A 22,280-nucleotide genomic window follows, 5' to 3' on the forward strand; every position below is an offset into this window, starting at 1 on the left:
CTCAACCTCCGTGATACCACCTCAACCTCAGTGATACCACCACCACTACCACCCACAGTCACCACCACCACCAGCTTCGTGACACCACTACAAGCACCAGCTGCGTGATACCACTACAAGCACCAGCTGCGTGATGCCACTACAAGCACCAGCTACGTGATACCACTACAAGCACCACCTACATGATACCACTACAAGCACCACCTACGTGATACTACTACAAGCACCAGCTACGTGACTCCACTACAACCACAGATACGTGATACCACTACAAGCACCAGCTACGTGATTCCACTACAAGCACCAGCTACGTGATTCCACTACAAGCACAAGCTACGTGATACCACTACAAGCACCAGCTACGTGATTCCACTACAACCACCAGCTACGTGATTCCACTACAATCACCAGCTACGTGATTCCATTACGATCACCAGCTACGTGATTCCATTACAATCACCAGCTACGTGATTCCACTACAGCCACCAGCTACGTGATTCCACTACAGCCACCAGCTACGTGATTCCACTACAAGCACCAGCTACGTGATTCCACTACAACCACCAGCTACGTGATTCCATTACGATCACCAGCTACGTGATTCCACTACAACCACCAGCTACGTGATACCACTACAACCACCAGCTACGTGATTCCACTACAACCACCAGCTACGTGATTCCATTACGATCACCAGCTACGTGATTCCACTACAACCACCAGCTACGTGATACCACTACAACCACCAGCTTCGTGATTCCATTACGATCACCAGCTACGTGATTCCACTACAACCACCAGCTACGTGATTCCATTACGATCACCAGCTACGTGATACCACTACAACCACCAGCTTCGTGATTCCATTACGATCACCAGCTACGTGATACCACTACAACCACCAGCTACGTGATTCCATTACGATCACCAGCTACGTGATTCCACTACAACCACCAGATACCTGATTCCACTACAACCACCAGCTTCGTGATTCCATTACGATCACCAGCTACGTGATACCACTACAACCACCAGCTTCGTGATTCCATTACGATCACCAGCTACGTGATTCCACTACAACCACCAGCTACGTGATTCCATTACGATCACCAGCTACGTGATTCCACTACAACCACCAGCTACGTGATACCACTACAACCACCAGCTTCGTGATTCCATTACGATCAAAAGCTACGTGATATCACTACAACCACCAGCTTCGTGATTCCACTACAACCACCAGCTACGTGATACCACTACAACCACCAGCTACGTGATTCCACTACAACCACCAGCTACGTGATTCCATTACGATCACCAGCTACGTGATTCCACTACAACCACCAGCTACGTGATACCACTACAACCACCAGCTACGTGATTCCATTACGATCACCAGCTACGTGATTCCACTACAACCACCAGCTACGTGATTCCACTACAACCACCAGCTTCGTGATTCCACTACAACTACTCACTACCACCAACTCCTGTCGCAAAGAAACCCCCCACCTCCCTGATATTGGTACTACCTTCCTGATACTCCCTCCAGCTCCTTGATACCACCACAACCAGCACCAGCTCCCTGGAGGTCTTCTCTGAACAACCAATACAACGTAAGACTTATGCTGGATAATAAAGAATTCCACGAACGCCTGTCCAAGACCCTTGTTACCTGGTCTTGCAGACTACTGCTCGAGGCTCATGATTCCAGGTGTTCCGTGTCTTAAGGCAATTATGTTTTTTGTTAATTTGTTGACCCATTCGCTCGGTGCATACTAAATGGAGGCGCCGTAAGAGCCTCGGGCGAGTATTACACGATTTGCCTCGACCGATAAATATCTGCGACTAAGAACAGTGGGGTGATAATTGCACTCTGACATATATTAAGAGGTTGCTCTCGCGTTACCTCACAAGTCGAGGTGATCAATACTTTGAGAGAGCGCGCTCATAAGCTCGCACCTACACACACTAAGTAAAACAAAAATAAAAAAAATCTAAAAAAAAAAAAAAAAAAATCTCGTGGTTTTTTTCCAGTGGAGCGATATCGACGAGTTATCCAACAAGCGTTGAGATGGTGGGCAGTGGGGCGGGTGGGTCGCCATGAATGTTTGATGTGGCCGACTCTCACTTGCTGATCGTTGCTGCCGCTCCTGACCCACCCCCTACCTCTCGCCCCCTGCCACCGCCCACGCCCCCTTGTCCATATCCCCCTCCAGCAACCCACTCCCTCTCAACCTTACAATTCCAAACCTTCCACTTCTCTCTCCTAGCAGTCTGCTCACTCCACTCCCCTAGAAACCCACTCACTTAACTAGGACCCTCATTCCTCCCTCTCCTAGGACTACACTTCCTCTAGGACCGTCTTTCGCTCCTTTACAGTCTCCTTCCCTTCTCCTTTCCTGCCCTCTAATACTCGCCAGTGACCAGTCTCCCCTCATTACCCTTTCCTTGCTTGCAGTCACTCTGACTTTTTTGGGTTATCCTAGGTTCTCTACACATATGCTGCTATGTATGATAATTCTATGTAACTGTATTTGTGTATACCTGAATAAACTTACTTATTCCTTACGTACAGTCTCCCCTCATTACCTTCCTCTCACGTGCAGTCTCTCCTCATTACCTTCCTCTCACGTGCAGTCTCCCCTCATTACCTTCCTCTCACGTGCAGTCTCCCCTCATTACCTTCCTCTCACGTGCAGTCTCTCCTCATTACCTTCGTCACGTACAGTTTCCCCTCATTACACTGTGCATGTTTCAGCAAACTTCAGTGCTCCACTGTGCATGTTTCAGCATGCTGCAGTGCTCCACTGTGCATGTTTCAGTGCTCCACTGTACATGTTTCAACATGCTTCAGTGCTCCACTGTACATGTTTCAGCAAGCTTCAGTGCTCCACTGTGAATGTTTCAGCAAGCTTCAATGCTCCACTGTACATGTTTCAGCATGCTTCAGTGCTTCGCTGTGTATGTTTCAGCATGCTTCAGTGCTCCACTGTACATGTTTCAGCAAGCTTCAGTGCTCCACTGTGCATGTTTCAGCAAGCTTCAGTGTTCCACTGTGCATGTTTCAGCATGCTTCAGTGCTACACTGTACATGTTTCGGCAAGCTTCAGTGCTCCACTGTGCATGTTTCAGCAAGCTTCAGTGCTCCACTGTGCATGTTTCAGCATGCTTCAGTGCTCCACTGTACATGTTTCGGCAAGCTTCAGTGCTCCACTGTACATGTTTCAGCAAGCTTCAGTGCTCCACTGTGCATGTTTCAGCAAGCTTCAGTGTTCCACTGTGCATGTTTCAGCATGCTTCAGTGCTACACTGTACATGTTTCGGCAAGCTTCAGTGCTCCACTGTGCATGTTTCAGCAAGCTTCAGTGTTCCACTGTGCATGTTTCAGCATGCTTCAGTGCTACACTGTACATGTTTCGGCAAGCTTCAGTGCTCCACTGTGCATGTTTCAGCAAGCTTCAGTGCTCCACTGGACATGTTTCAGTATGCTTCAGTGCTCCACTGTACATGTTTCAGCAAGCTTCAGTGCTCCACTGGACATGTTTCAGCATGCTTCAGTGCTGCACTGCGCATGCTTCAGCAAGCTTCAGTGCTCCACTGTACATGTTTCAGCATGCTTCAGTGCTCCACTGTACATGTTTCAGCATGCTTCAGTGCTCCACTGTACATGTTTCAGCATGCTTCAGTGCTGCACTGCGCATGTTTCAGCAAGCTTCAGTGCTGCACTGTACATGTTTCAGCATGCTTCAGTGCTGCACTGCGCATGTTTCAGCAAGCTTCAGTGCTCTACTGTACATGTTTCAGCATGCTTCAGTGCTCCACTGTACATGTTTCAGCAAGCTTCAGTGCTGCACTGCGCATGTTTCAGCAAGCTTCAGTGCTCTACTGTACATGTTTCAGCAAGCTTCAGTGCTCCACTGTACATGTTTCAGCAAGCTTCAGTGCTCTACTGTACATGTTTCAGCATGCTTCAGTGCTGCACTGCGCATGTTTCAGCAAGCTTCAGTGCTCTACTGTACATGTTTCAGCAAGCTTCAGTGCTCCACTGTACATGTTTCAGCATGCTTCAGTGCTGCACTGCGCATGTTTCAGCAAGCTTCAGTGCTCCACTGTACATGTTTCAGCAAGCTTCAGTGCTCTACCAAGTATACGTATATCTGAAAGTCTTTGTGGCATAACATTTAATTTTGAGGAGTGAGAGTGTTGAGGACATGAAGGAAGAATGTGGAAGGAGGGGCAGAGACAGGAATGAAAATGTGGAAGAAGTAGGAATAGGAGTGAGAAGGTGAAGGAAGGGGAGGGGAATAAATGAGAAGGTAAACGGGGGGGGGGAGACAGTAAGGGAAGGGGGAAGGAGAGAGGGAGGGGTAATACGGAATTATCACATACAAAATTCAGGGAGGTGAATGCAATTACTAGTGATTACGGATTATTTAAAGAGAGTCATGCGAGGGTGGTGTCCAGGAGGCACTGGACTACACAAAGCTGCTTTTACTACCCACCTTACAGCGGGTGACGTCCCTAAGCAACAACGATCCTCACCTCACTCAGTTTTATGCAAAATTTACAAAACATAAATACGCGAAAAAGAGATTTGAGCGCACGAGTTGACGTGGAGAAGCACTGATTAAAGTGATCTTGATGTTGACTTTCACTCAGCATACACCCCTCCCCTCCCCCCCTTCTCTCACCCCCCCCCCCCCGCACACACCACCATCTCCCCCTCCCCCACTCCCAAACACTACCACCACTACTAATGCTAAACACCGTAAATGGTGCCTCCCCATTCCTCTAAAGACACACACACACACACACACACACACACACACACACACACACACACACACACACACACACACACACACACACACACACACAACACACACACACACACACACACACACACACACAGTTCCAGAGATGGGACACAGCAACAAGGGGACACAGTTGGAAGTTGAAGACACATAAATCACAGGGATGTTAGGAAGTATTTATTCAGTCACAGAGTAGTCAGAAGTGGAATAGTTTGAGAAGCGATGTAGTGGAGGCAGGATCCATTCATAGTAATAAGCAGAGGTATGATAAAGCTCATGGTGCAGGGAGAGTGACCCAGTAGCAGCCAGTGAAGAGGCGGGGCCAGGAGCTATGACTCTACCCCTGTAACCATAACTAGGCGAGTACGCATGTGTGCGTGCGTATAGTGTATATAAAAGTAGTGTGGAATTGTGATGACCACTCCCTACACTGATGACCCAATATAAGCAGACATTAACTAGAGTGTGAGGGCACTGGGAAAGTAACTAGTACCCGGGGTAATAAATGATACTAACCTCAGGCTAAACTACGTAGTATAAAATAGTGTGAAGATGACAGTCTAATGTCAAAAGTAATTAATATTATTGTTATATTTACTTGAAGTGCATGGTGTGTGTGGTTAGTGTATATATTGATGAAGGCAGTGTGGGCATAGTGTGTGAACCTGATTGGTGTACTCGTGGATGAAATGTATGTACATTATTAATGTACACATGTAGGCATAATGTACATGATTAGTGTAGACATCGATGAGGACTGGAACAGTACAACTAACGCACAGTACCGTGGTCAGAACAGTTTACAAGCAACCCAAAATATCGTGGATGAAACAATTTACAACCCTCTATACGCTGGAACAATTGACAATTCAACATATCAAGGCTAGAGAAATTTACAGTTTGCAATACCGTGGCTGGAACATTTTACAACCAGCCCTCACTGCCATGACTGGAATTCACAACCAGCCCTCACTGCCATGGCTGGAGCAATTTACAACCAGCCCTCACTGCCATGACTGGAACAATTCACAACCAGCCCTCACTGCCATGACTGGAACAATCCACAACCAACTCTCACTGCCATGATTGGAACACTTCACGGTCCACATACTGGAAACGAAAACTGGACGACGTGACCTCAGTCCTGGACCAATATGAACGTCACCCGGAATCATTATCATGGAGCGCTAAACCCTTAAGGATTGTACAGCGGCTGTGGGGGGGGGGAAGAAGGTTGGAAGACATTCAGACTCAATTCAAAGAAATGGAGCCCAGATCCAATTTCCTAGATCAAAAGCCCCTCGCCAGCATCAAGGAACCTGCCTTGAGGGTCCTGAAAGGGATCGAATCGTCGTTTAATTTTCATGCCAGATTTGTGGATATTGTCAGAAGATTGCAGTTGAAATAGAATTATAAAGGATATAGACAATGGGGAGAGTTGTTGATTACTGGAAAACTACCAGGTAGTTATGAAAGTTGTTGATGACTGGAAAACTACCAGGTAGTCCTCACGTCATCAGAGCTGTTGATGACTGCAACACTGCCAGGTAGTCATCGAAATGAATATGTTGGTTTAAATGGAACCCACTGCAGTGTTCTTGTATGTTCTAATGTGATAATGATGGCGGTGAAGGTGACTTGTAATGCTAAGCAGTTGTAACCTGGCAGTGTCAGCATGATAGCCTGCCCGTAATGGTGATATATTGGCGTGATAATGATTTGTGTAATGGTGACCTGAGAAGGCTATCACGATAGTGATTGTGTGTTCTGGTGATGACCCTTTCTCGTGTAGCAGTGAGTGTACTGTTGTGGTAGCGAGTGTAGTGTTGAGTGTTGTGGTAATGGTTATAGTGATGTAACGAGTGTAGTGTTGTGGTAGGGGCTGTGGTTTTCTGGTAGCAACTAATGTTGTGGTAGTGAGGTGGTGGTTGTGGCAGTGACTGTTGCTGTGTCATAGTAATTAATGTTCATTTGCAGATGCTAAATTGTCCTGCTGACCTGCTGAACAAATGTTTGGTCGCTGAGCTTGACGTGATGGTGTAGTATGAGCAGTGAATGTTAGCCACATACCGTGACTATTCTCAATTCAAGTCTTACGGACTAACCCTGAGATGCCTCGTCGATATGTTTATGTACAAACAGTATGAAGGTAAGAGTGAAAGACGCTGGAACGCGTGCCTGGTCTTAGGGATCGTTTCCGTAGTTTACAGTACGTTATATCTTTCCAAGGGTGTGATAGATCAGTGGTGGTGCCTTGGTTTTTCTGAGCAGTTTATGAACACGCACGCCTTCCCCACACAAGCAGGATGGGTGACTTAACGAAAACTGCAGTCATCCATCACTCCCTAGGTGCCTTTCCAGAAGGGCAAGTATATTTTGATCTAAATGAAGCACAGAGTTGCAGCATCTACACCCGTCTTTCTAAATGTGTAATTTAGAATTTTAGATCAACCAAGGCCAGGTAGGAATTCCAGAAAAGGAGAAATCAGACGCTACATACTCTTTGAAGTGGGCAGCGTTCAAATTCTCTATCTCCTATCTAGCTTTGTTTATCCATTGAATGATTTAGCTTCTGTTGATGGTCTTGTGCCAAACACACTGAAACTGCCTTCATTCCTCTCCCCGAGTCTGGGGAATGAGTTGGAAGATCGGACATAAGTATAGACTAAGGGGACAGACGCTGCAGACCTCTTTTAAATATTAGGACCTGGGAATTACCGTAGTGTCTACCATATCGCCAGAGGCTCACGTCAGCTGAATAACCTATGCTCTCCTGGCATAACCTTCATGAATCTCGTCAGTCATTTCGGCATGAATCTCGTCAGTCATTCCGGGTGCCTTATACAACATGTCAGGCTTATCCTGGAGTACGCAGCGCTGGAATGGAACCCAAACCTGAGGAACCATGTCATGGAACCGGAGAAAATACAGAGGTATGCAACGAGACGTGTTCCAGAGTTAAGGGATATGAACTACAAAGAGATGCTAAAGGAATTGAATCTAATGACCTTGAAGAACAGGACCAAGGGAGATATAACAAAATATAAAATACTCAGAGGAATTAATAGGGTAGACAGTGCCAGGTTGTTTAAGAGATGGGAAACAGATACTTGGGGGCACAGCTGGAAGTTACACATGAATTACATGGATATAAGGAAGTGTTTCTTTAGTCTCAAGGTGGTCAGAAAGTAGAAAGATTTCGACGAAGTGGTGGAGGTAGACCCCATACATAGTTTTAAGAATAGGTACGATAGTGCGCACGGGGCTGAGTGTTGAATATGGCAAACTGCAAGTTGAGAGGCAAGGCCAGGAGCTGAGAATACTCCTGCAAGCACATATTAGTGAGTACCTGTAGGTGAGGAAGGGGAGGCAAGAGAAGCACATTTTATACAACCATGTAATATGTTACTTCACCCAGCAGACCTCTATATGAGATCTGCTGGTCCACTCTACCTCAATTATTACATATGACCACTACATGATGCATGTATACTGGCCCGTGCTTAAGGACCATGCAATTAAGCGATTTCAAAATTTATTGTTTACCCTAATGAAAAGAGACGTATGTATGCAATATCAACAATAACGTTACTGCTTAATATGCATTACTAATACTACGATTATTACAAAATGTCTATACTAATACGACTACGGCTATTGCTAACTACAACCACAACTGATACTACGATTATTACAACCTACGACTACAACTGATAAAGATTATTACTCGTGGAAATATATCTACAACTATTACTGCTGCTGCTACTACATTATTGCTATATTATAAACAGCCACTAAGGATGTTTAGTGAGAACATGCCCGTTTAGTCGCGCGAAAGTGTATAAATATAATCAGAAAAAATAGTATGAAGAAGGCGAAATAACCATAAGATTAAAGATAAACAGAGGTATTGATTCTTGGGAGGAGTGGGTGCTGGTGAAGCCTCGCTGCTGATCAACCCTGACAAGTAAACATCAAGGAGGGTGGTGTTTGTAGCGGCTTCCATGGCCCATCCCTACGCTAAGTGCTAACAACACACTTAGTATCAAGAGCTTGTACACCATAAGCCGTTGTAGTCCTTAACTATTCATCATCAACATCTGTCTCGAGGCTCGTAGCAAGTGCACAGAATACGGTTACTACGTGGGCGGATTGGTTGTTTACAATATTATATAAATGGTATACAATACCATTTATATAAATGGTATACAATATATGTAACACTAGAAATCTTTACTGACAAAACGTCTAACCTATGCCGTTGGTTTTATCATTCGAATACAAAGATGAATTACATTCCTGGAGAAATCAGCTTTGTGTTTCACCGAAGCTGATCTCTCCAGGAGTGTAATTGTATTCGACTGATGAAGTCTTCAACTCAGGCGAACGTTTTTGTCAATAAAGATTCTTAATGTTGCACATGTGTTGCTGCACATGTGTTGCTCTTCACTTACAGTACCCACGCCGCCGCCGGCGTTCTCTGCTGACAACACATTTAGTATCGAGCCTCACACTAAGTGCACAGTTCATTGTCACTACGTGGGTGGGTTGGTCGCTACCCGCATAACGATGGTTCTTAATATACAAAGACAACCCGCAGCGCAGCAAGTGACTGGTGATTGATGTTGAGAATGTGGAGCTGTGTACCTGCTTGTGAGTTGTGTGTACCTGCTGGTGAGATGTATACTAGGTTGTGAGCTGTGTGTGTACCAGGTGAACTGTACCTAGTGTGAGCTGTGTGTGTGTGTGTGTGTGTGTGTGTGTGTGTGAGCTGTGTGTACACCTGGTGAGTTGTGTGCTGTCAAGTACTGTTGCTACCACGTGCTGAGGTATCTGTACTGTTCCTACTACGTGCAGAGGTCTCTGTACTGTTGGTACCACGTGCTGAGGTCTGTACTGTTGGTACCACGTGCTGAAATTTCTGTACTGTTGTTACCACGTGCTGAGGTGTACTTTCAGACGCCTAAATGACACCGATGGGCATAAGAACGTTTAGTACATGGCAGCTGCTGAGGAAAATAAGGTAGTTGAAACAAGTGAAAAACTACAATGCTGTGGCACGCATGGATGTTTTCACTCTTTGTATCTGCTGATGAAAGACACAGTACAACTGCGGAGTGTTCACAGTTGATGTGTTAAAACGTGACCACCAACACCTGATTTGTCACAGAACTTATAAACTAACAGCCGATTTGTAATCAAAACTTGGAAACGACCAACACCCGACTAGTGACCAGAGCCTAAACTCGATGAAAAATTCCTGATTCATAACTCCGGCGTATGCCAGAGATGGTGAACTATAATCACTGAACAAACACGACGAACATCGCTGAACAGCACCCTGAGAGGTGAGACAAGGCAGCCACTCCCCCGGAACACCCTGTGGGGTCCCTGAACAGCACCCTGAGAGGTGAGACAAGGCAGCCACTACCCAGGAACACCGTATGGAGTTTCTGGAAGGCAGTAATTCCACGTTTGCTAGGTGTCAGCCTACAATTGGGTACAAGTGACATTGTCTCAAGGGACGGGACGCACGACATTTCTGGTGGGGCGGGAGTTATACTTTCCCCGAGCAGCCGTTGTTGCTAGCGGTGGCACTCACGCCAACTGTCCCCAAAGGCACTGCCAAGTGGCACTTCTTGAGATAGAATGATCTATTACAGAACTTCTAGGGGAGATTATGTAGCCGGGGTGTCATTCCAATTCCCAGTAGACCCCTCTCCCCTACTGCCACCTTCCCTACCACTACCTTCCTTCCCTCTTGTACGTGTGTTGTAATTGCAGCCTGACACCTCCCATGTTTTTCGTGTGTTATTAGTTCTGTTTAACTGTGTAGCTGTCGTCTTTCTGCAGCCTGCTGCCACGAGTCTCCCCTCCCTCTCCCCTGTCCTTCTGCACCCTGCTGCCACGAGTCTCCCCTCCCTCTCCCCTGTCCTTCAGCAGCCTGCTGCCACGAGTCTCCCCTCCCTCTCCCCTGTCCTGCAGCCTGCTGCCACGAGTCTCCCCTCCCTCTCCCCTGTCCTTCTGCAGCCTGCTGCCACGAGTCTCCCCTCCCTCTCCCCTGTCCTTCTGCAGCCTGCTGCCACGAGTCTCCCCTCCCTCTCCCCTGTCCTGCAGCCTGCTGCCACGAGTCTCCCCTCCCTCTCCCTTGTCCTGCAGCCTGCTGCCACGAGTCTCCCCTCTCTCTCCCCTGTCCTTCTGCAGCCTGCTGCCACGAGTCTCCCCTCCCTCTCCCCTGTCCTGCAGCCTGCTGCCACGAGTCTCCCCTCCCTCTCCCCTGTCCTTCTGCAGCCTGCTGCCACGAGTCTCCCCTCCCTCTCCCCTGTCCTACAGCCTGCTGCCACGAGTTTCCCCTCCCTCTCCCCTGTCCTGCAGCCTGCTGCCACGAGTCTCCCCTCCCTCTCCATTGTCCTGCAGCCTGCTGCCACGAGTCTCCCCTCCCTCTCCCCTGTCCTGCAGCCTGCTGCCACGAGTCTCCCCTCCCTCTCCCCTGTCCTGCAGCCTGCTGCCACGAGTCTCCCCTCCCTCCCCCTCACACCTCTATTCCCTTCACTTAATCCTCTATTATCTCCTCAAACCTTTGTATTACTGCATCACAAATTTATATTCCTTCCATTGGTCTGGGACCAGTCACCACTACCACTCTCCATCACCACGACCACGTTCATCACTACCGTCACCACCATCACCACATCCATCACCATGACCACCTCCATCACCGCCAATTCCATCACTGCCGTCACCACCTCCATCACTACCGTCGCCACCACCACCACCATCACCACCTCCATCACTACCGTCACCACCATCACCTCCATCACTACCGTCACCACCATCACCACCACCACCTCCATCACTACCGTCACCACCATCACCACCACCACGTCCATCACCACCACCACCAACATCACCACCGCCTCCATCACCACCACCCACCTCCATCACTACCGTCACCACTACCATCACCACCACCATCACCACCTCCATCACCACCACCTCCACCATCACTATCGTCACCACCATCACCACCACCACGTCTACCACCATCACCACCACCCACCTCCATCACTACCGTCACCACTACCATCACCACGCCCACCACCATCACCACGTCCATCACTACCTCCATCATTACCGTCACCACCATCACCACCACCACGTCCACCACCATCATCACCACCACCACCACCTCCATCACCACCACCCACCTCCATCACTACCGTCACCACTACCGTCACCACTACCGTCACCACTACCGTCACCACTACCATCACCACGCCCACCATCACCACGTCCATCACTACCATCACCACCACGTCCATCACCACACAACTACACTCACAACTCTCACTTACCAAGGCACTTACCCACTGCACTTCCGCAATCATCTGTTTGCTCTCGGCTTAAGTTTTAATAACTTGGGTTAACATCTGTGGGACCTCGTGTAGTAAACACGTGTAATCATAAACAACTGTAATCATTATCAGGAATGTGACCTTTAATAAGAGTTGCACTATAGCCTAACCTAACACACCTGTGCTCAGAACTGCTATCAAATCACTGTTTTACAAAAGCCACCAACACATCATCGGCCGTAGCAGTTGTGACTACAGCTGCAGAGTAGAATAGAGAACTGGACACCTGCTGCAACATCACCTGACAGGTGAGGCAGAGAACTGGACATCTGCGGCAACATCACCTGACAGGTGAGACAGAGAACTGGACACCTGCGGCAACATCACCTGACAGGTGAGGCAGAGAACTGGACACCTGCGGCAACATCACCTGACAAGTGAGGCAGAGAACTGGACACCTGCGGCAACATCACCTGACAGGTGAGGCAGAGAACTGGACACCTGCGGCAACATCACCTGACAGGTGAGGCAGAGAACTGGACACCTGCGGCAACATCACCTGACAGGTGAGGCAGAGAACTGGACACCTGCGGCAACATCACCTGACAGGTGAGGCAGAGAACTGGACATCTGCGGCAACATCACCTGACAGGTGAGGCGGAGAACTGGACACCTGCGGCAACATCACCAGACAGGTGAGGCAGAGAACTGGACACCTGCGGCAACATCACCAGACAGGTGAGGCAGAGAACTGGACACCTGCGGCAACATCACCAGACAGGTGCAACAGAGAAGTGGACACCTGCGGCAACATCACCAGACAGGTGCAACAGAGAAGTGGACACCTGCGGCAACATGACTAGACAGGCGCAACAGAGAAGTGGACACCTGCGGCAACACCACCAGACAGGTGCAACAGAAATGAGCACCTGCGGCAACATCACCAGACAGGTCAAACAGAGAAGTAGACACCTGCGGCAACACCACCAGACAGGTGCAACAGAGAAGTGAACACCTGTGTATCTAATTGAATGTCGTAAAATATTCGGACACGTGTGAGACAGGTAAAATGCAAGGAGCAGAGAACAGCATCTGCTCAGGTGATATTTATGCTAAAAGACAGGCATTGGAATACACCAGTGAGGATCTGTGTTTACACGTGTTTTGCAACAGCTGTTGTTCACTAATTCTTGAGATTAGTTTTTGACTTGTGGGACATGAATTGTCAGCCTGTGTAATGACGTGTTGTGGGAGTAGATTTGTATTATTGTGGGAGTAGCCTTGTGTTATTGTGGGAGTAGCCATAAATTCGAAGACAATTGTAGTGAGTGGACACGAACACAAAGGCAGTTGTATCATGTGGGAGTTCGACACGTGGATTAGGTAAGAAATACTCACGTAGGCTGGTAGTACGTATAATTACAGATAATGTGTGTAACGCCCTTACAGCCGTACCTATCTCACTCGCTCCTCTCGTAACACTGACTGACTGGCCGCCCACGTACCCATAGAGGGTCTTTGAATGCCAGGTCAGCTCAATATGAATAGACAGTGACTCAGGCAGAGACGGTTGGTCGTGAGTCAACTGGGACAGTGGTTACTGGTAACTGGTTACTACTACTGAGAGTTGCTGTGGGAGAACAGATGTTGTGATACACATGTACGAGGGCAGATGTAATTTTACGCATATGAGGACAGATGCTATAATTCACACGTTAACAAGAACAGGTACCGTGGGTGACCACTAGGGCATATGTTTGAGTAGTCACCAGGGTATCTTACCTTTACCAGTGGAAGGCTTGGTGTGGGGTGTGACCACAGAGAAGGCTGAGATGCGGGCGTGGGGCGGCAGACCGTGGGGGGACATGGGCGGCGAGTGCGAGGGTCTGGAGTAGTCCTCGGCACCCTGCATGACCGTCTCTGTAACAAGAGGTGGCACTACACTCAATAGCAGTGGTGCTACGTAGGTGATGGTAGTGCTACACTCACTAGGTAGTGGTGCTACGTAAGTGTTGGTAGTGCTACTCACCTGGTAGTGGTGCTACGCAAGTTGTGCTGTTACTCAACAAGAAGTGGTACTACACTGAGCATGAGGTGGCAGGAAGCAGCAAGAATCTATCACCACCTCGGAGCCATGAACTGAATACAAAGCCAGTGGCTGGTTCGTCAGAATCGTAATATTAATACCAGCAAATCTCCCTCAATACAGCAACAAAAAATATAACAGCATTTGTGTTTGCAAACAGACGAGATATTGACCAACAAAATAACGTTTATAAGCGAACTCCTCATTTAGTTAAACGCAAAGTTTCCAACTTCTGCAGAGACCCACCTAAGACAATTTTGATAGCAAAATAAGGATACCAGGGTACAGTCTACTTACATATCATACAGAAACTGGCAACATCGAGGTGGTGGCGTTGATTGGTATGTTAGTAGCTCGTCTGTACTGAGTTACCACAAACGATGTTATCAGTGTTTTGGCGATTAAAATTGGCAATAATCTAGCTATTGTATGTAAATCACCAGATACACCGTCTCAGCAGTTCAAAGACCAAATATTGAAAACAGAGTAGTGTCTCGAATCTATCAAACCCAGCCCCCCAAATATCCTACTGCTTGGTAACTTAAGTTTAAGACATATAAAATGGAAGAATATAATACAGATGATCATGGCAGAGAAAACCCGAGGAGGTAGTTCGGACGAAGACTCAGTCGAACTATTAATTAGTTAATTTAATGTCTTTATTATGCATCCGATACTCATCCTGTGAGCGTTAGTCAAAGGAGGTACATAATGGGCTCAGAGACTGGACCCCAGAGTTTTGATAGCTGAACAAGTTGCAATGGTAATGAGCTCCAGGTAGATTTGGTCACAATCATGACCGGGTTACAAAGGTAATGAATCATCTACACGTCTATACATGGTTACGATCATGAACAAATTAAAAAGTAATAAGCAATTCACACGTCCACACCCGGTCACAGCTGTAATGAGTTGTTAGTGCATATATTAATTGGGACGGACGGACACACACACACATCTTCCCGTGGGTCCTTAGAGAAGGAGCAGAGATGTTGTGTGTGCCCCTAACCACAATCTTCAATACATCCCTTGAAACTGGGCAACTACCTGAGATATGGAAGACGGCAAATGTTGTCCCCATTTTTAAGAAAGGAGACAGAAACGAGGCACTAAACTACAGACCAGTGTCTCTGGCGTATATAGTATGCAAAGTCATGGAGATTATCAGGAGGAGAGTGGTGAAGCATCTGGAACGGAACAAGATTATAAATGACAACCAGCATGGATTCATGGAAGGCAAATCCTGTGTCACAAACCTTCTGGAGTTTTATGACAAGGTAACAAAAGTAAGACACGAGAGAGAAGGGTGGGTGGATTGCATTTTCCTAGACTGCAGGAAGGCCTTCGACACAGTTCCTCACAAGAGATTAGTGCAGAAGCTGGAGGATCAGGCGCATATAACAGGGAGGGCACTGCAATGGGTCAGAGAATACCTGACAGGGAGGCAACAACGAGTCATGGTACGTGAAGAGGTATCACAGTGGGCGTCTGTGACGAGTGGGGTCCCACAAGGATCAGCTCTAGGACCAGTGCTATTTTTGATACATGTGAATGACATGATGGAAGGGATAGACTCTGCAGTGTCCCTGTTCGCAGATGATGTGAAGTTGATGAGAAGAATTAAATCGGATGAGGATCAGGCAGGACTACAAAGAGACCTGGACAGACTGGACACGTGGTCCAGAAACTGGCTTCTCGAATTCAACCCTGCCAAATGCAAAGTCATGAAGATTGGGGAAGGGCAAAGAAGACCGCAGAGTATAGGCTAGGTGGACAAAGACTACAGACCTCACTCAAGGAGAGAGCTTGGGGTGACCATAACACCGAGCACGTCTCTGGAGGCACACATCAACCAGATAACTGTTGCAGCATACGGGCGCCTGGCAAACCTAAGAATAGCGTTCCTATACCTTAATAAGGAATCGTTCAAGACACTGTACACTGTGTACATTACGCCCATACTGGAGTATGCAGCACCAGTTTGGAACCCACACCTGGTCAAGCACGTCAAGAAGTTAGAGAAAGTACAAAGGTTTGCAACAAGACTAGTTCCAGAGCTCAGGGGGATGTTCTACAATGTAAGGTTGAGGGAAATCGGACTGACGACACTGGAGGACAGAAGGGTCAGGGGGGACATGATAACGACATACAAGATACTGCGGGGAATAGATAAGGTGGGCAGAGACAGGATGTTCCAGAGAGGGGACACAGAAGCAAGGGGTCACAACTGGAAGCTGAAGACTCAGACGGGTCACAGGGATGTTAGGAAGTATTTCTTCAGTCATAGAGTCGTCAGGAAGTGGAATAGCCTAGCAAGTGATGTAGTGGAGGCAGGAACCATACATAGCTTTAAAATGAGGTATGACAAAGCTCAGGAAACAGAGAGAGAGAAAGGGAGAGGACCTAGTAGAGATCAGTGAAGAGGCGGGGTCAGGAGCTAAGTCTTGACCCCTGCAACCACAATTGAGTATATATATATATATATATAAATATATATATATATATATATATATATATATATATATATATATATATATATATATAAATACACACACACACACACACACACACACACACACACACACACACACACACACACACACACACACACACACACGGTAATGCTTTATTTACAGTGAGGAAAGTCAAGGTATTTTTCCAGAATGGTTAGTAATGTACCACTGTGGATAAAATAATTTGACATTTCTTGAACATTTATGAGTGAGCTGTCTCTGAATTTAATTTTATCGCACTCCGGTTTTTAAGACTGCAATAAATTCGGCTTGTGCCAACCCAGCTAGAAAATACCCTCGACTTTATATCCACAAATAATAAAAACCTGGTCCGGAAGATAATGGCGTTGAAAATAGCGAAGTGAGAACACAAGGTAACAGAGGCTTAGAGGTGCATACACACTGGCGTGGAAGAACAAGACGGTCATGGATGGGCAGGGGAGAGTATTCAACAGATTCAGTTTCACAAATAAGAGCAACTGGGATAAAATAAACTTTGATCTTACAGAACTATGGTGGGAAAACACAGCTAACCTGCATCCCGACAGGATGATCTCAGCAGAGCTAGGAGTATGCTATAGATAATGTATGTTAGAGGGAAGGAGGAAGGAAGGGGTACGTAGGGACGCTCCCCTACAACAGAAATCGTCACTTCGAGATTAATCTGTCAACTGAAGATCAGGCGCGCACATACACACATCACTCATAGCCACCTGGTCGCAGAAGCTCCGGTTCCCCTCTGTGCAGCATGTGATATGCCACTGACTGTGTGGATCATAGTTTAACAGTCGGCTCACGGCTTAGGCTTTTCTGCTTTCATGGTTTTTGTAATTACCGGGGAAAGTCTTTTGACGTTAATTAGTTTTTAACCGATGCTGGTTATTTTAAATTGGCATGACAGTGTTTGTGTAGAGCGTTTGTTCGTTGCTTTTATTGTTTAAATTTCTCCTTGCTTTGGTGTTGAATGCATTTTTTATGTATGTGAACGCTGAGTGACCAACGCTGTCAAAGTGCTCCTTAAATTTGTATCACAGCCCCTACTACTATATCTACATAGTTAACGTGTTATACACTTAAAGCAGGAACATTATGTGACGCCGTCCAGTACATACACTCAGGCAGTGGTGGTGAGGGGTCATAGAGAGCATGGAAGGCACTGGATACATCATCGGGTTGTTTGAGGCATAGTGTTGAGCTCGACTATTAATGAACAGATACATGTCAGCATCATGAACACCATCAGTGTTAGTATTTTTTTTTCTTCCGGCATTGTAGTGAACCCAACTAGTGCCACATATCCACTATTTACTTGAAGACTCGTCGCCCAAATACACAATAACAGAGTAAGGGGCTGTTTTTATTATTAATTGCGAAAATCCTTCTTTTTCACATTCAAAAATCAGTCATGAACCTTGACACACGTTTGTGTTTATTGTACTGTGTTTATTTCTTGTCTCCAATTTTGCGAGAGATTGAAAAACCATAGTATGACAGTTGTGCCAGTCGACGACCTTCTACTACGTACACACACACTTGTGTAACTTCTGCCACTTGCATCAGCTATTTATCTTGCACCATTCGGCTTCTCGTGAAAGGAATATTTTCCATGGTGCACCTGTTGCTTCTGTATATGATCAACATACGTTTTCCAGCCCCAGCAACCACAGCTTATTTAGTGTCTTCACGCCATGCTCACCCTTCCTCCCCCCTGCACATCCTGCCCTCCACACACACCTGTATCTCTGCCTCCACCTGAACTTACCACCTGTGCATACAACTATAACAGCACGTGTACTTATACTGCAGTAGCTCCTTTGCCTTTACGAACTATTGTAAAAGAACGTGTTCACCTATACGAGTGTTGGTGGTACAGCTTCTTCCGAGACTTGAGAAAATCAATAACTAAAAGAAACTTTAACTACACCATCACGTTTAATTATACCAAGAACATTAGTTGTAACAGTAAAAACCAGTATTGTATCATATAAGTTTTATCAAAGCTATTAAAATAAAATGTGCTACATCCGCATCCTATATTTATCAGACTATAAATTATCGTTTGAGAATAAATGGAGCTCCACAATCGGTACTAAAATAATCAACAGCTAAGATAAGAATCTGAGATTATAATATTAAACCATTATACAACAGCAGCCAATTATGTGGATACCACATCTGTCTACTTTCATATTGAAAGCCACGAAATATATATATATATATATATATATATATATATATATATATATATACATACATACAAGGTGTGTGTGTGTGTGTGTGATAAAGAAGCTGCCTGTGAACATTGATCATCATCTGGATGTGTTCAACACCACAGTATTCTTCAAATGAGAGAAGAGTGCGGTTTTTACAGATCCTGATCATAGTGAATGTTCTTCCATATGTTAACTCAATAAATTTATTTCAGAAGAAATAGGATGTTCCCATCTACTCCAGTGTATGATGTGAAGCTTCATGGTAATGAATATGATATTGTGTATATGGACTTTAGTAAGGCTTTCGATAGAGTTCCACACCAGAGGTTATTGAGGAAACTTAAGGCACACGGAATAGGAGAAATTTTTTCCTGGGTAGAGGCATGGCTGACAAATAGGCAGCAGAGAGTTTGCATAAATGGGGAGAAATCAGAATGGGGGCACGTCACAAGCGGTGTTCCTCAGGGGTCAGTGTTGGGCCCGTTGTTGTTCACAATTTACATAAACGACATAGATGAGGGAATAAATAGCAACATAAGCAAATTTGCTGATGACACCAAAATAGGCCGTCCAGTTCATTCTAATGAGGACACTAGAGCACTCCAGGATGATTTGAATAGACTGATGCAATGGTCGGAGAAGTGGCAGATGCAGTTTAATTTAGACAAATGCAAAGTTCTAAATGTTGGACAGGAAAATAACCATGCGACATATAAACTAATGTAGATCTTATACTACTGATTGCGAAAAGGATTTAGGAATTCTAGTTAGCAGTAACCTAAAACCAAGACAACAGTGCATTAGTGTTCCCAATAAAGCTAACAGAATTCTTGGCTTCATATCTAGAAGTATAAATAATAGAAGTCCTCAGGTTGTTCTTCAACTCTATATATCCTTGGTTAGACCTCATTTAGACTATGCTGCTCAGTTCTGGTCATCGTATTAAAGAATGAATATAAATGCTCTGGAAAACATACAAAGGAGGATGACAAAGATGATCCCATGTATCAGAAATCTTCCCTATAAGGATAGACTGAGGGCCCTGAATCTGCACTCTCTCGAAAGGCGTAGAATTAGGGGGGATATGATCGAGGTGTATAAATGGAAAACAGGAATAAATAAAGGGGATGTAAATAGCGTGCTGAAAATTTCCAGCCAAGACAGGACTAGCAGCAATGGTTTCAAGTTGGAAAAATTCAGACTCAGGAAGGATATAGGAAAGTACTGGTTTGGTAATAGAGTTGTGGATGAGTGGAACAAACTCCCAAGTACAGTTATTGGGGCTAAAACGTTGTGTAGTTTTAAAAATAGGTTAGATAAATGCATGAGTGGGTGTGGGTGGGTGTGAGTTGGACCTGACTAGCTTGTGCTGCTGGGTCTGGTGCCGTGCTCCTTCCTTGTGTGGATGTGACCAGACTGGGTGGGTCATTGGGTTAATCCGGGGTGAAGGGGCATGGACCTGCTCCGCATGGGTCAGTAGGCCCGTTGCAGTGCTCCTTCTTTCTTATGTTTTTATTTCTGCGCGCGCATGCGCTCACACAGGCGAGTACACACACACTGCACTGAAGCACAGAGTGATGCTCTGCCCAAGCTTGAAGTGAATAACTGTCTTGAATCATTACTTAAGCTGAAATAAATGGTTTCAAACATTTTACTACTCTTTGGTTAGAATTTAATTAACAAGATAAAATAACTGATAGATACCCCTCAATTGTCTAAGTGCTCGATTTGGGAAATTAACTGATAGCATTTTTGTCGCCCATTTTTTTTTCTTGAAACACGTCAATTTTGAAGGCTAAGAATTTTCCTACCTCAGCTCATTTCAAAGCCCAGCTCTATCTAAGGTATACTACCACCCCCTGGATGCCACCCACAACAGTCGACTAATACGGGCAGCAGATGTAAGGAAATATTCCCAACATTTCGAACCACGAACAGTCAGTATGTGAGCTGTGTGTGCTGGTAACCGAACCACGGGACACGGTGCTATCAGTAGCCAAGTGAACTACAACAGTGAGATTCATGCTCTGCCCAGGCAGGGGGTGAATAACACTAATTCGAATCCACACGCTGGCTGAGCGAAATATTTGCAAATGTCTGCCTCGTCTTCACGAGGTTTAAGCAGGAGATGAAACAGCTGACTCTACCAAAAGCTGCTGGTGTGAACGACTTTGAGAATACGGAGAACATGTACTATCCGGAATCTGTGGCCGAGCGGGCTCAACTACCTGAGTTCGACTCTTCCCGGGGTAAGGTGAGATTGTGGTTTCGAATTCGAGTGCCGAGATGTGTATGTTCAATGCATATATATGTATATGTATATATATATATATATATATATATATATATATATATATATATATATATATATATATATATATATATATATATATTCTTCTTTCAACGTACCAGCCGAATCCCACCGAGGTGGGGTGACATAAAAGGAAAAATGAAAGTTTCTCCTTTCAAATTTAGTAATATATTAATATATACAGGAGAAGGGGTTACTAGCCCCTTGCTCCCGGCATTTCAGTCGCCTCTTACGACACGCATGGCTTACGGAGGAAGAATTCTGTTCCACTTCCCCATGGAGAATATATATATATATATATATATATATATATATATATACATATATATATATATATATATATATATATATATATATATATATATATATATACATATATACACACACATATATATACACACACACACACCAAAACAACGACGGGCGGAGTTGAATGATAACTCTAGATTGGGGAAGGGCAAAGAAGACTGTAGATGGAGTACAGTCCAGGGGGCCAGAGACTACAAGCCTCGCTCAAGGAAAAGGATCGTGGGGTGAGTATAACACCAGGCACATCTCATGAGGCGCACATCAACCAAATAACTGCTGCAGCATACGGGCGCCTAGTAACCCTAAGAATAGCATTCCGACTTCTCAATAAGGAATCGTTCAGAACCCTGTACACCGTGTACGCCAGGCCTATATTGGAGTATGCAGCACCAGTTTGGAACCCACACCTAGCCAAGTGCGTAAGGAAATTAGTGAAAGTGCAAAGGTTTGCAACAAGACTAGTCCCGAAGCTAAGGGGAATGTCCTACGAGGAGAGGTTACGGGAAATCGACCTAATGACACTGGAGAACAGGAGAGAGAGGGGGATATGATAACGACATATAAAATACTGATAGGAATCGACAAGGTGGACAGACAGGATGTTGCAGTAATGGGACACAGCAACAAGGGGTCACAGTTAGAAGTTGAAGACTCGTATGAATCACAGGGATCTTAG

The 22,280-nt window shown here is 45.7% G+C and overlaps 1 protein-coding gene across 2 annotated transcripts in view; it reads right to left on the reverse strand.

The window, feature by feature from the left end:
- LOC128687320 (B-cell lymphoma 6 protein homolog) overlaps positions 1-22,280 on the reverse strand; it is a 146,753-nt gene that overhangs the window by 106,122 nt on the left and 18,351 nt on the right. The window contains exon 2 of one of the 2 annotated variants that reach the window (XM_053774713.2): positions 13,955-14,092. The exons of the other annotated variant lie outside the window; for it this stretch is intronic. Coding sequence (XP_053630688.2) covers positions 13,955-14,092 — 138 coding nt within the window. The remainder of the gene's footprint in view (positions 1-13,954; positions 14,093-22,280) is intronic. 2 annotated transcript variants of the gene reach the window in all.

The sequence above is a fragment of the Cherax quadricarinatus genome, chromosome 40 (assembly GCF_038502225.1).
Source record: "Cherax quadricarinatus isolate ZL_2023a chromosome 40, ASM3850222v1, whole genome shotgun sequence".
NCBI classification, from domain to species: domain Eukaryota; kingdom Metazoa; phylum Arthropoda; class Malacostraca; order Decapoda; family Parastacidae; genus Cherax; species Cherax quadricarinatus.